The sequence below is a fragment of the Punica granatum genome, chromosome 3 (assembly GCF_007655135.1).
Source record: "Punica granatum isolate Tunisia-2019 chromosome 3, ASM765513v2, whole genome shotgun sequence".
NCBI classification, from domain to species: Eukaryota; Viridiplantae; Streptophyta; class Magnoliopsida; order Myrtales; family Lythraceae; genus Punica; species Punica granatum.
In genome coordinates, this window is record NC_045129.1 from 9,972,510 (window position 1) to 9,988,313 (window position 15,804).

Here is a 15,804-nt window from a genome sequence, read left to right on the forward strand (position 1 = left end):
GGTAATGGGCCGAAACGGTTGGGCCCAATTCTGCAAAGCCCAATACACCGGCCCATAATGCACTATTTTTCGGGTTTTTTTTTGTTGTTGCCCTTTTCACTGCAAAGAAAAATCATTCGATTTTGTATTCGGTCGAAGATGGGGAAGGTCCACGGTATTAATTGCTCGGAGCATACACAGGAAATTATTTAAAATTGTAATTTTAGTATCTCAATATAGAGTAAATTTCACGTATATTTTGAGTATACTGCACGTATTTTAAGAAAATTAGTTGGGGTAAATTACTTACAATTGCTTTCTCAATACATATGCATTCTTGTAATCCGACCGTCATGCACGAATGAAGTCTTATTATTGGCAAGAAAATAAATAAATATATATATATATACATTTAAAATTGAAGTAAATACAATGAATCGAAGAGTTTTACTTAAATTATTGGTAAATTACATTAATTATGAGAAGATTTTTTTTACTTTAGCTTTTATTAAAAAAAATATATGATCGTATTATACCATCATTTTTGTTTATGACAATCATAGAATTTCTCGTAGAAGACACATAACATCAATGATTTTGAGCTCATGCAAATGCGATCCAACTTCACTCAAGTCTGATTGCATATTTGCTGAGTCTAATTCTTCGACCAGCTGGTTCATCGATGAACCTCATGTTAGCTTTTCAACTATGTTTCTTGTGACAGACATTGCAACCACCTAGTAAGCATTGGGATTAAGATATTATAGTTTGTACGTTAAGTAACAGAAGTTTTTAAATTATAATTACAATTACATCAAATTGCAGAAAATCTAAAAACCAATAGAAAGATCTTAAATTTGCAATATTTATCCGCTACCAAGACAGATCCAATTCCGCTGCACCCATCGGGCTAGTGGTCTTTTATCTGGTATATTATTATACTATAAGCTTCCTTTTTTTTATTTTCAGGGAAAAGTACAAAACCCCTTGTAATTTGAGTTTGAAACAAATTGGACCATGTGATTTTTTTTATGGACAAATAACACCATGCAGTTTATTTTGTGAGACATAATCGACCTTATTGTTAATTTTTCATCACTTTTGGCCCTCAAACTTTTTTTTTGTCATTATTACCCTCAACCTTTCAACTTTTTTGTAATTTGGTCCTAAAATTCGAAGAAAAAAGGGGAAGGGGCTTGGACCGCCAATCGGCGACCCTGACCCTGCCACCAAAGTTGCCAACACCCACAAAAGACACCCGAAACCTCGAGGGTGGGGTTCAGGTTTCCGATTGGTGGCCCTACTCAAGATCTCGATTGATTCGGGGGCGGGGCCACCAATCTGCTACCCCGACCCCACCTCCATGGTCGCTGACATCCTCTGTGGGTGCATGCGACCTCGGTAGTTGGGTTAGGGTTGCCGACCGATGGCCCATGCCCCTTTCCCTTTTTTCTGAATTTTAGGATCAAATTGAAAAAAAAAAGTTAAAAATTTGAAGATAATTAGGATTTTAGCGAAATGAAAAATTTGAGGGCCAAAAGTGACGAAAAATTAACTGTGAGGTCCATTATGTGTGAATCATATGGTGTTATTTGTCCATCAAAAATCATATAGTCTAATTTGTTTAAAGCTCAAATTACAAGGAGATTTTTGTACTTTTCTTTTTTTTATAAATATATTATTATAAGCATTTTATTTATTACTCAAAATATCATGAACATCTTTTCGGGAGACACCATATGATATCTTCAAGTCCATTGCATCCCTATCAATCCAGATTCGAGCCCTCTCTAAATGAAGAATATTTTTCATTTAAAAAACTCAAATTTAATCTTATTTATTAAGAAGAATAACATCGCATCATTTTAATTAACTTCCATGTGCTAATAGTCACAATTAAATAAGAAGCGGGGGGCAGCATCAAAATGTTGGAATCAGTGCAAACTGTGTCGCATGCTTGACCATCATATTCATCAATTGTTGACCAACAACAGTAGCCTTGACCAACAACCATAATAACAGTTTTTTTTTTTGCTGGGTCAATAGCAGTTAACTAATACATACATACGTATATATTCGTACTCTGCTAATTTAATAGATAAAATTAATAAGAATGCAATTGACCACACCGGTGTCTGTCATTGACCAAGTTTCAGAGTAAAGGGAAATTCCACAGCATCATTAGGGTACCATGCAATCTATTGGTTTTCGAGTGTGGGCACGGTATATAGTCGGTACTGTAGGAGATCTTGGAGTATATATTTACCATCCAGATTTGACTGTGAACATTATTATGACTTGCTATCCAACCCATTAGTGATTAGCACATGTAAACTTTTTCATCATAGAATACAACTGTTATCCAATTCATCTATAAAAATTCACACTTGAACCTGCACAGACTTGAACCCGTATGCAATTCAAAAACTTAAGCTGATAAGTTGCTGGACCCAAGTTTCATATAAGCTCGTGGTTTCTTTTTTGAATTTTTCCGTGTGGGATAACATATCTCAACACCTGTCCTCACATGGCAGTGTGTGGTCCAGCACGTGTCACGTGCTCTTAAACACCCGCCCTCAACATTTGACCATGAGTCGTGCATCCCTTTCCGTGCTCGAACGAGGGGAACAAACACTAAACTAACCTCGAGTTTGGCACTCGGGCTTAACTAGAGGTACATCTTTAGCTACCTCGAAACTGGATTGGTCTACTCTCGGACTTGACTAACATGAGACGCACTATTGACTACTTTGAAACTGAATCTGAGGCTTGGATATCAACACTTACAAGCTCGAGCTTTTGGATTGAACATGAACTCAATCGCTTATAGTCTTAGTGGTATTTTACTTGCTATCAGAGCTGATTACACTTCTGCGTGCCCATATTGGCTCACACTATGCAAACCCAAATATCGAGAGCAGCCAGAAAGAGCGTCTCGTGCTCGTTGGAATGTTGGAATAGCACAGTGCTCCTTTATTAGATATTTAAGATTTCTATTTCAATACATTAGGCCATGGATTTCCCTTATAATCTGAAAAAAAAAAAAAAAAAAAAAAAGCCTCCAAATTTATTTAAAAGGGAAATTCCTCGAGTGAAGTGGGTCAAGAGTGATGAATTGGTGGAGACAGCCACCTAAACAGGATGGAGGCCACCCAAAAAACAACCAAGTTCAAAGACTTTCGGCATATTGCTACATTAAGTCAAATCCAGAATTATTTCAGAGTCATTATCTAATTAAGAAAAGTCGGTTTATCTTTATTCGACCAATTTTCCTACTTCAACTGTCCACCATTTTGTCCCTTTATTTATTTCCTAAATAATATTATGAACATTCAATGGGCTGGTAAAATAATTGTGGTTTAGATGATAACAGCCGTGATAAGAGAAATTGATGAAAAAAGTTTCACTTCCATGGGATAGATTTTTTCTTTTTAATTAAGAGTTGGACCACCTCAGCGGCCTTATGGCCAAATGGACCTGTTACGAGAAATTGTTGGATATTCATGTGTACTATAGAGATTTGTTGGACAAAATATAGAAATCTCTCATTAAAAGAAATAAAGAAAAAAAAGGAGAATGTACTTGGATTTAGAAAATGTTGAATTTAATTGTGTAAGAGTTTTGTTTTAATCAGAATAATGTACTTTTTTAAAAAAACTATAAAAAAGGGCTTTTGTTTTTTTTAAAATTAATATAAGCATTTTTTTAATGAATATTAATAAGCACTTGATTACTGCACTGGGGGCAACTTATATTTGAGCTCAATATAGTTATGTAAGTTAAGCTTCCATGCAAATTCATTACTTGCATTAGTTGTTTATGCATTCATATGTTTATTTAAAAGCTAACCAAAGATCGATTAACAATAGTGAACTAACGAAGCTTGAAATAATTTCCTTGACTCGTGAATTTTTTTTATTTTGTTTTTAGCTCGTGCTGTGGGAGGGGAGAATATTTAAAATTTTATTTTATTACAATTATGGCCCGCCTGGTGATTCTCCACGGGACACACTTATCAACCAGAATTTGAAGAGTGGCAATACAATACGCGCAATAATGCCCCCAATGAACAGATTAGGAGCACTCATATATCTAAACATACAAATTGATATTATCAATGTAATTTCGAATTAGGAATTATAGATTTGAATAACCCCATCTTTCATTGTCTTAGATTGACAAACATAAGTATCATCTTTCATTATCTCATATTGATAAACATAAGTATAACTAGATAAAAGCGGAATATCATATAATTTTGATACTATTGGAATAGTGTTTTTATCTTTCCCAACTTGAGGATGAAGGATGAAGATAAAGGGGAAAACAATTCAATAATAGAAGGTCATAATTAAAGATGAAAAAAAGCAAAATCTGGAAAAAGAAAAAAGTAATTTACTGAAAGAATTACTTTATATATTAAGAAAAATGGGTTAAGTCATGAACTTTGTCTCACTTTTCACTTTTGTCGTCAACTTTTTTTTCAAATAAAATCACAGATTGTGATTTTCTTCTTAAGTTTGTCATTTGTCTCATTTTTCGCTAATGTGGCAAACAAACAGTATTAAGGTGACAGTTGGTGACACACTATATCTATAAATAATATAAAATAAAGAAATTTGAGGAAAAAAAGAATACAAGGCTATGTTTGATCGTCATATTTGGGTCAAGGTTAGGGATGGGATGACATGGGATTTTAAATCCTCTAGACATTGAATATCATAATCTTGTGTTTGGAGTAGACCAAGACTTATGATTTGGATATTAAAACCAACTTATCATGATGTCCTTATATATTAGTTTAAGAATATCTAAAAATTTTCAAATATTTTTAATAATATTAAAATAACTCACAATAATTAAATATTAGTGTATGCTTACCAAAAGAATATAGAATAATAATTTTTTTTTATTTTCAAAATAAAATAATTTCATAAATTTTTTATTAAAAAAAGTGGGGAAGAGAACCAGTTGAGAAGGAAGGAAAGGGGCAGTGATCAGCATTCCAGCCACCATCGCCCTACTGAGGCCGCTACTGGTCTTAGAGGTTGCTCGCAGAGGTGCCAATATGTATCGTGTTGTGTTTAAACAAGTTATATCTAAACGAGTTCGTGTCAGAAAGTTCTAAACCAAAACACGACACGTTTAATAAACAAGTCAAGATTTTCAAACACGAACACGATACGTTTAATTACGGGTTGACACGGACATGACAAGTCGAACCCATTTAATTAAGAGTGTTTAAATGTATATGTATACTTACCTACATGATATAACACTATTATCTTTAGGTACATATTATATATAGATGATATGACACTATTAACTTTAATTACATATTACTACACGATTGACATGATAAAAACACCATAAATGGGTGGTTTATATGAATAAATTTAAATGATTTTAGTGTACTTTCTTTTATTAATTGATACAATATATAAAACAAATTTATTAATACGATAACATATAATATAAACTGGTATAACCGTGTCTAAATGGGTCATAAGGGTTGAGCCCGTTTAAACACAATTATTTATCGTGTCTAAACGAATTTGATCGGTTTAGACACGAAACACATTTAGCCTTAACCCAAACCCGCTTAACTCCTTGTCATATTTATGTCGTGTCGTGCAATATTGTCGATCTTAGTTGCTCGCGACTTCATTTGAGTGGCGGTGGCCATAATTGGGCTACTGCTGTAGTAAAAATGCCTCATTTCTCTCTCTCCGATGAGAGAGAAAGAGAGAGAGAGAGATGAAGCAAAGGGGCATGGTAGTGGCCCTATTCTGGCCACCACGGAGCTAATCGAGGTCATCGGCATCCTTAGAGGTTGCCATCGACCTCGGTTGGCTTGATGGTGGCCGCAATCGAGCCACCATCATGCCCCTCTGCCACTCTCTCTCTCTTTCTATCTCTCTCTTCGAAGAGAAAGATGAAATGGAGGTGATTTTCCTGATAGCGGTGGCTTGATTCCAGCCATCGCCGCCTAGACAAGATTGCCAAGGCAGTAATGGTCGGAGTTTGGCCATTATCACCCTTTTTGGTTCTAGCTTCAACCAAAAAAAGAAAAAGAAAAAGTTGTAATGGTAATTTTGGAAAATTTGATGTTAGGGCAAATGCATTTTCGTCTTTTGACATAAATATTAATCACAATCCACTTTTATCCCACCCCATTCATGGGATTAGTCTCTTAATAATTATCTCATATTATCCCTATCTTATCAACACCAAATGGAGATAAGGATTTTGGAGTTCTAATCCCAATGCATATCCTAACGGTCAATCATGACCTATGGTTTTTATTAGAGAAGGGATTTCCAACACGGAGGTCATCGGCGGGCTAAAACTTCATGGTCTACTTCTATGAAGGGCTACGTGGCCAACAAGATCGTCCCTACTTCTCGAAAAAGGTCACCAGCAGGTTCTGACCTCGCTGGCGACTTCCATATGACAATGGATGATCGGCGATAGCTCCAGCCCCAGCCCCAGCCCTCATATGGTTAAAAAAATTTATTTCTTTTTTATTTTTATACTATTTTAATGACGTAGGGGGTGTCGCCGTTTGTAACTTAAGTACTGTTTGCCCTCCACGTTAGCATTTTTGATTAAAAAAAGTAATGAATGATTGATGTGAAAAGAAAATCAAAAATCAAAAATCTATTTATAAAAAAAAGAATCACAAAAGTGAAAAATTAGGGACAAAAAAGTTCATGACCTTTTGGTATTTAAAAGAAAATGGGAAAAATACATATTATAGCACAATATTTTCTTTTTGTGTCAATTTTATCATAATTTTTAAAAATTACACTGTATAGCATAGCGTTTAGAGTGTAGTGTCAATTAAAACCCAACGTTAAATTTTCCATGAAAATTAAACGGAATGATGATGTGTGGCACATGTGGTGAATAGTGGTCCCAGACTCTTGCCACATGCGGAATAATCCATATTCCAATCCGTCCGGTGTCCTTTTGTCCTTCCGAATCCTTCACCATCAATACTTGAATCCCATTACATCTCTTAACATATGGAATTACTCTACCTAAAAAACAACCACACCATTAATATAATGAAAAAAAAAGCCACATACTGAACTTATTGCAATTCATACAATGAATAATGGATGAAAAATTATTAGAAAAAAAGGGAAGCTAATACCTATCAAATGAAATATAAATCTTAATTCGTTTTCTTTTATCGGAACAAATGACAGAGAAGTGTGAAGAGAAATATTAGCAAGCTTGTGGGTAAAGAGAAGAGGGAAATGGTAAAACGCTGAACTGAAGAGAAATTTACGGATATAGTTATGCGGGAGATGCGTGAAGAGGTAGGAATGAGATTCAGGTGTTAATGGTGGAGAGTCGAATGGATAAAATGGCACTAAGTATATCTGAATATGGGTAATTTCGCATATGGCAAGAGTTTAGGCTCACTATTTATACATTGGTGCGCCACGTCAGTTTTTCGTTTAATTTTTACGAAAAAATTTGATGTGCCGTAAATGATACTCTAAACGATGTGTTATATAGTGTAATTTTAAAATATGATAAAATTGATACAAACTCAAAAAGTTGTGCTATTATTAATGCTATACCCTAAATGATGTATTATATAATATAATTTTTAAAGATTGTGATAAAATTGATATGGAAATAAAAGGTCGTGCTATTAGATATATTTTTTCCGAAGAAAATTCTTCAGTGCTTTGGACCACTCTTAAAACACGAGAGACACGACACACTCCGAGGTAGAGTTTGAGGCAGTAATAATTGCATGGCTTGCATTTTTTCCCTTAATATTTTCCCAAATTTACAGACCAGACCAGAAAGACAGTGAGAGAGAGAGAGAGAGAGAGAGGGAACAGAAGCTTCTTCTTTCCGGAATTTGGTACTGGGCGCTCTTTAACTTCATGAATATTCATCAGGGGAATTCCAGTTCACTTCCCTGATCTTACCCATTAAACAACTGAAATTTTCCAGAGCAAAAGGCAGTGTGAAATCTCTCCAACTTTTCAGCTCCTTTCCTCTTGATTTTGTTATGGACTTTCTCCAACACAAGATTCGAGCTTTGCTCCTCCTCCAGCTTCAATTCCCAACAAGGTGGGTGCCCTTTTATCCTTTCTCTTCAATGCACTTCATTTCCTGGAATTGTTGCATTCTGCGCTGCTGGGTTCGTTCAGTTTCTGTGGATTCTTGGTTCTGGAGTTGGGGTTCTTTCCTTTGCTGATGTTCTAGTGCGTTTGGTGGCTTCGTAATTAATGAGAATTGACATGGGATTGACTAATATCAGTTCTTGTTCTTTGTTTCCTGTTGGTTTGGAGCTGCAATGGTTTCACGATCTGGGAACCCCGCCTGTCTTTTCTTAGGATGAATTAGATACAGAAGCATAGAAGAGAAGCTCGATGAATAAACTGAAATGTGTTTAAAGGCCTAATTTTTCAAGCTCTAAGTATTGCCCTTTACCATTGTTGAAGAGCCATCATTTTATACTGGATTCGGATTCTGGGACAAAACCCATATTTCCTTTCATGTCAAACTGGGAAAATATTCACGGAATCCTGAGCTGGACATGGTTTTTTCAGTGTTGCACGTGCAATGAAGATATCAAATTCCAGAAACATCTCGATATTGTTACTTAGTTTGAATTGTACTGAGGTTTATTCAAGTTTTTGAGTTATATTTCCTGCATTGCTCTTTGAAATGAATTATGATTTTCTAGGAGTAATGTTGACAAATAGAACATGCGCATTTGTGTTTTGGGTGAGATGTGGGGTCATTATACAAGTTGAATTACCTTCTTTGCCTTTGCCGTATTGAAAATGGTTAGGAGAGTATAGATGCCCCCAACAGTGTTAAGACTAAAGATTTAAATCCAAATGTAACCTAAAACTTTGTCGGATGCCGCTGAGGATATTTAGTAATCAGTTCAGGCTGTTTCTGCAGGAATAGCACGTGTTGCCAAATTTTATTGCATGGAACACATTAGCTGTTGCTGGTAAAGATGGAATTCTACTTCGCAGTTTTGGCTTTGGCTTGCTTGCAGTCATTTGTATTATCTGATTTTCAAGGTAAATGTTGTTTATCTGATCTGTTTTAGTGGTTACTGAGATACTGAAGCTAAGTAAATTGCTCATCAGCCAGTACTACAAGTGAAGATGTAGAACTGGTTTAGGATGGATAGATGGGAATCTGATGAAATTTGGCCTATTCTACTATTTGGCAGAAGATTGCACCTAGCAAGTTATATCCGTACTTGCAACATCAAATGATGTCGGAAACTCCAAATTGTTGCTTACGAGTCTCGTGGAGAAAGATATATCTGAAAGGGCTGGTCTCCACTGTCTCCACTCTTCTGTGGTTTTGACTGAGAGATGTTGAATGATAGAAAAGGGCAATCATTGTTAAAGATTTATCTAAGGATATTTGGTTAGAAAGATAAACATCGTGATTAAGGCATTAGAAAGACTACAGTCCTCTGTTAATTATGAAATATCCAGAGGAACCCAAAAAAAAAAAAGAGTACCAAGCAACTGCGGACTGCAAGCACTTATTCTCATGGTTTTGGTCATTTTGCACTGACTTACATATATGGGTTTTGTTGCATTTTGTAATCCATGCTGGGCCTTTGGTTGGTCGCTATATTAGTTGCTTTTTTTTAGGTATCCTCATCAGTTAGTATGTCTATTGGGCCATTGGATTAGAGCTTATCCTGCTACTAATTTTCACATGGTTTTAATTCTTCAATGGCAAAAGGAGCTTTCTGCTCTTAGTCTGTCGTAAATATGTGCCTTAGTGGTGCACCCTTGGCCTTGGTACCATTTGAATGAAGATTTCTGTTGAAGCATGTAAGAAAACTCATACTTAATGCATTCCTTATGGTAGGTTACAACTTGTTCATTCTGAATTCCTAATTACTTGTTTTCAGGAGAAGCACTTGCATCACTGATGGCTTCATTGAATGCAACAAACGATCAGCTCATGGGTTGGAATCCTAATCAAGTTGACCCTTGCACTTGGTCTAATGTTAAGTGTGACCCTAACAATAATGTCGTCTCAGTGTAAGCTTTTCTTGTTGCAACCATTCAATTTTACTGCGTGCATTTATAATAGTAATATGTGAGCTACACTGTCAAGGGATTAAGAGAATTATTGAAATGCAGAACGCTGTCATCAATGAACTTCTCTGGGTCGTTATCCCCAAAAATTGGTCTGCTCAGGACCCTTACTACACTGTAAGTATGTGGAACTGAAATAATTAGGCTCTCTGGTTTGGGTCTTTTTCTTCTTCCTGGAACACAAAGAATCTTCTTGAAACACAGAGGAAATCAAGAAAAAGGTGTCGATTTGCCTTCACGTCTGTAATATTATCCTCAGTTCTCTAAAAGAAACAAAGAACCATGAAGTCCTGGAAGACTTCTGCAGTCTCATAGAACCAAATAGACCAAAATCTCAACAATGTATGCCTTCCATTGTCTTTAATTTCTGATGATCACAGCCATCTATCCAAATTCTTAAATCCAATCTCTTGCATGATGTATGGCTTGAGCTGACTTCTTAGTGTGTTTTGTCTCTGTAATTTAGGTAGTAGAATATTTCTGATAGAGCTTTACTTCTTGTTTCCCAAAATAGAGCCTTCAACTTTTTTAGGATAACTTGTTAAGTATTTATAGAAATTTGAAGGTTCTATAGAATTACTTCTTATGCATTTCCATTGTTGTCCTCTTTTTTATAAGGCAGTACTTTGCGAGGGAATGGCATAACAGGTGCGATACCTGAAGAGTTTGGGAATTTGACGAGTTTGACTAATTTGGACCTTGAAAATAATCGGTTGACTGGTCAGATACCGGCTTCTCTCGGAAATCTTGAGAAACTTAAATTCTTGTAAGAAGCTGCTTGTCTATTATTCTTTACCCTAAATCTAATAATGAGAATTTCTACGATGAAGCATATGACGTGGAAATAATCCTAACAGGTCTCTGAGTCAAAATAATCTTATTGGAAGCATTCCAGATTCACTTTCAACTCTTCCCAGCTTGGTCAATTTGTAAGTTGCCATGCACTATTGTACAAACATTACATCATTATAAATATGTCATTGCTGCATGCCTTTTGGATTGCCTGTGAAAATACTGAACTACATGAACAAAACTATTCAGGCAGCTGGACTCAAACAATCTTGGAGGGCAGATTCCCCCAGCCTTATTCCAAGTTTTCAATTACAAGTACGACGATGGTGATAGTCATGCGGCTATTATTTTCCTTTTACTTTGTTCTACTACTTTAAGACTCTCTTTCACTGTTTCTGATCAAAACTGGTGTTTTTGATGTTGCAGTTTTACTGGAAACAAGTTGAATTGTGGAATAAATTTACCCTATCCATGTGCATCTGAGAGTGGCAGCTCCAGTGAGTATTGTCCTCACAGGAAAACGAATTATTATTCCCATAACCTTCCTTAATAACTGATGGCGTCCTTTTTATAGGTTCTTCTCGTAAGTCAAAGGTCGGAATTATTATTGGTGTTGTTGGTGGACTTGTTCTTCTCCTCCTTTGTGGCATGCTTGTTTTCCTATATAAGGGCAGACAGAAGGGCTACAGACGAGAAGCGTTTGTGGATGTAGCAGGTTTGTATCACATGCTGATGAAGTTTTCTGATATTTATAATTGTGAATTGTTCATGTGACTTGCTTTTTTCTTGCTTTTAACAGCCTAGTAAAAACCATTTTTTGCTGCTTCTGGTTTCCACTTTGGATTGCCATCACCTTGCACACCACATTGTGGTTCCTAAGTTTGGACCCTTTTGTGCCCTAAAGTTTACATGAAATAAGGTTGAACCTTAAATAAATTTTACAATATGTTAAACTAGTGCAGAAATGCAGAACTAATATTTTGAAATCTTTCTTTTGTTCTCCAAAAGTTCTGAAATTTCACCCATTGGTATGCCGATATGACATTTTCTGATTATTTCATGGACTGTTAGGGGTTTGTTGCAATGTAGAACCAAAATTGAAGCTTTAAGGTGTGAAATTATCTAGATGCAGAAATTCAGGGTGCCAAGAATTATTTGCCTTTATGCTACATTCATTACTATTGTCTTGCCTTTTGATCAGGTGAAGTGGATGGGAGAATTCCATTTGGTCAGTTGAAAAGATTTGCATGGAGGGAATTGCAAATAGCTACAGATAACTTCTGTGAGAAGAGTGTTCTGGGTCAGGGAGGTTTTGGGAAGGTCTACAAGGGGGTGCTTGCTGATGGCACTAAAATAGCCGTAAAACGGTTGACTGATTTTGAAAGTCCTGGTGGAGATGCAGCTTTCCAGTGTGAGGTTGAGATGATAAGTGTTGCAGTCCACAAGAATCTCTTGAGGCTGATTGGATTTTGCACCACTCCCACTGAACGGCTCCTTGTCTATCCCTTCATGCAGAATTTAAGTGTCTCCTATCAGCTCCGAGGTAATTACACAATAGGCCTGAAGATGTTATATATTGCTAATATTCACTGGTGTGGAGTTATCATGCATGTTCTAAGAGTGGTTATTGGAGCCAACTCAGACGTGATGAGGCATCTCAGGGTCGATTCTTGCCTACTGATTTGACACTTTATAGGCAACCATGGACAGGCACAGACGATTCTTGGCTTCAGGTCTTGTGGGTTTCATCGACCCAACTGGATTTTCTAGCTAGTTTTTCCTCAACAAAGACAAGTAAAACTGACATGAGTTATGTTACGTTTTTTCCCCATCACATTTGATGCTAGTAGTGCTGAGTTACGTATCTTTGGATGCACAAAGGTGAAATTTCTGCATTTTCTTTTAAGTTTGTTGGTAGGATCAGTTAGTTATCATCTTATGATCAATTTGCTTAAGTTGATCTGTCCCCTTTAACCCCATTTTATTTTGGGTTTCTCATTTATCTAATTGCCAAAGTCATTTATTGGAAGCATTTGTGATTAGTGGTTCTGCAATCTTATATTCGGAGATTTGGCATTTTTGATGACTCTTGGTCGCCAATTAATGTTGATTGCTGCAGAGATCAAACCTGGGGAGCCTGTTTTAGACTGGCCTATGAGAAAAAAAGTTGCTTTGGGAGCAGCACGTGGCCTGGAATACCTACACGAGCACTGCAACCCTAAAATCATTCATCGGGATGTGAAAGCGGCGAATGTCCTGCTTGATGAAGATTTCGAGGCTGTAGTTGGGGACTTTGGGCTGGCGAAATTGGTTGATGTCAGGAGGACCAATGTAACAACTCAAGTTCGAGGGACGATGGGGCACATCGCGCCTGAGTATTTGTCCACCGGGAAGTCCTCAGAGAGGACGGATGTTTTTGGTTATGGGATCACGCTTCTGGAGCTTGTTACGGGTCAACGTGCAATTGATTTTTCACGCTTGGAAGAGGAGGATGATGTCTTATTGCTCGACCATGTAAGTCCATTACTTCTTCAGAAGTAACCAAGTCCTCCTTCTGTAATGTATTGTCCCTTAACGTGTATCCTGTTACCTGCTTCTTGTGACATTGTTCGTCATTAATGTAGCTGAGTTTGGAAAACACAAAGAATTTGCTTTTCCCGTTTTAAGCTCTGTATGGTTCTGAAGTTTTCCATCTGTTCTTCTCTCTTTGGGAGAAAAGTAAAGGATGTTCTGCATTTTGGAAAAAAAATTTGTATTTACTGTTAGACATGTAGTCTAGGTTGCTCTTTTCGGTTTATTTGTTTCTTGAGAAGACAAAAATGGAAAATATTTTTCCCAATGATTCTGTACCAGTCTGAACCAGATTTTCAAGCTTTGATCTGGGGGTTTTGTTTGGCTGAAATCTCGATTATACATGTGGTTTTTGAAGGTCAAGAAGCTTGAAAGGGAGAAGAAGCTTGATGCAATAGTGGACCGAAACCTGAACAAGAATTACAACATGCAAGAAGTAGAGATGATGATCAAAGTGGCTCTTCTCTGCACCCAGGCTTCGCCTGAGGAACGGCCCCCGATGTCTGAGGTCGTGAGGATGTTGGAAGGGGAGGGACTGGCGGAGCGGTGGGAGGAGTGGCAGCACATCGAAGTGACTCGGAGGCAGGAATACGAGCGGTTGCAGAGAAGGTTCGACTGGGGAGAAAATTCCGTGTACAATCAGGATGCGATCGAGTTGTCAGGTGGAAGATGACCGTTTCTAGGTAACCACAGTTCATATGTAGATTTGTTCTTATTTCCTTTTTTTCCCTGAAATATTTTGGGACCGCATGTTTGCAAGGTCGTAGCTTCATCTGTTGATGCTTTTGCAAGGTTCTAGTATCTAGTTTTCGGGCACTTATGCTTGCGCTTGGGGCCTGGAATGGTTGGGTTATATGTAATATTGATGTTGTAAATTGATTCTCGAACATTTAATTAGACACATGCGAGCCGATCATAGGCTTAATTCAAATGCTGAATTGAACTCCAAAATAGCCGATCGTCTTCTCCGAAACATTGAGGAATAACCAATACAGGGAAGGGGACATTATATCTTCGCTCAGTGGATGAGTTGATTGATCAATCTGTCTATACTGGCAGTGGAATATCCTCCTTTGCTGGTAGCTTCAGGTGCCTTCCTTTTCCACTCCATTGCCTTTTCCCTCTTCTCTTTTCCCGTTTCTCCGTTCATCATTTCCTTTACAAGCCGGGCAATTGCATCCTGTCTCGCATTTTGCTGAATCTCCATCCCGTTGCCCCAAACAGAGGACACGCTCTAGGAATTAATAAGTATCGAAAATAAAAAACAGAGGACACGCTCTAGGAATTAATAAGTATCGAAAATCATAAATTTTTTTCCATTTAGAAAACTCGAATTCAACCTTATTTATTAAGAAGAATATGCACCCAACCATTTTAATTAACTTCCGATGTGCTAATCGTCACAATTAAATAGGAAGCGGGTGGCTGCATCAAAATGTTGGAATCAGTGCAGACTGTGTCACATGCTTGATCCTCATATTCATCATTTGTTGACCAACGACAGCAGCCTTGACCAACAACTATAATAACAGTTAACTAATACATATATATATATATACACACACATGTAATCTGCTAATTTAATAGATAAAATTAATAATAATGCAATTGACGACATCGGCGTCTGCCTGTTGACCATGTTTCAGAGTAAAAGGAAATTCCACAGTATTATTAGAGTACCATGCAATCTATCGGTTTTCAAGTGTGGGCATGGTATACAGTCGATAACGGAGGAGATCCTGGACTATATATTTACCATCCAGATATGACTGTGAACATTATTATGACTTCTTGTCCAACCCATTAAGTCATTAGCACGTGGAAACTAGTTGATCTCAGGATATAACTGTTATCCAATCAATAGAAAAACAATACTGTCCCCCAGAGGAATGGGACCTCCCACAACCATTTGATCTAACTCTTTTATTATTATTATTATTTATTTTGATTCAGTAGGATATAGGTCTGCCTTATCACCTATATAGACCAAATTCCTACTTATTTTAATGGAATTCCTTTCTTTTTTTTGAATTAATTAAGGTTATAAAATATTCTCATTGTCTAGTCCTTTTCTTTTGTGGGTAAAGGACTCCTAATTTATTTAAAAGGTTATGGAAATTCCTCGAGTGAAGTGGGTCAAGTGTGATGAATTGGTGGAGCCAGCCACCCGAACAGGATGGAGGCCACCTAGAAGAAAACCCAAGTTCAAAGGCTTTGGCATATTGCTACATTAAGTCAAATCCTGAATTATTTCAGGGTCGTTATCTAATTAAGAAAAGTCGGTTTATCTTTATTCGATCAATTTTCCTACATCAACTGTCCACCATCTTGTCCCTTTATTTATTTC

The 15,804-nt window shown here is 36.9% G+C and overlaps 1 protein-coding gene across 3 annotated transcripts; it reads left to right on the plus strand.

Annotated features, from left to right (window-relative positions):
* Positions 1-7,788: 7,788 nt before the first annotated feature.
* Positions 7,789-14,408, plus strand: LOC116199725 (probable LRR receptor-like serine/threonine-protein kinase At5g10290). Of its 3 annotated transcripts, XM_031530190.1 has the most exons (12): positions 7,789-8,079; positions 8,923-9,047; positions 9,905-10,037; positions 10,140-10,211; positions 10,717-10,860; positions 10,952-11,023; positions 11,136-11,201; positions 11,313-11,383; positions 11,461-11,601; positions 12,088-12,429; positions 13,006-13,400; positions 13,816-14,408. In XM_031530190.1, the coding sequence occupies exons 2-12, from the start codon at positions 8,981-8,983 to the stop codon at positions 14,128-14,130; spliced, it is 1,818 nt and encodes a 605-aa protein (XP_031386050.1). In that variant the 5' UTR covers positions 7,789-8,079; positions 8,923-8,980; the 3' UTR covers positions 14,131-14,408. The 3 variants fall into 3 exon arrangements, with proteins under 3 accessions (XP_031386050.1, XP_031386051.1, XP_031386052.1); XM_031530191.1 differs by lacking the exon at positions 8,923-9,047; XM_031530192.1 differs by lacking the exons at positions 7,789-8,079; positions 8,923-9,047 and adding an exon at positions 9,727-9,824.
* The last annotated feature ends 1,396 nt before the right edge of the window (positions 14,409-15,804 follow it).

Bases quoted from the DNA above. Each gene is read 5' to 3' on its own strand.
- LOC116199725 (XM_031530190.1), top strand. From the start codon at position 8,981: ATGGAATTCTACTTCGCAGTTTTGGCTTTGGCTTGCTTGCAGTCATTT. The intron at 9,048-9,904 runs GTAAATGTTGTT...ACTTGTTTTCAG, and splicing joins TGTATTATCTGATTTTCAAG to GAGAAGCACTTGCATCACTG. The intron at 11,384-11,460 runs GTGAGTATTGTC...TCCTTTTTATAG, and splicing joins ATCTGAGAGTGGCAGCTCCA to GTTCTTCTCGTAAGTCAAAG.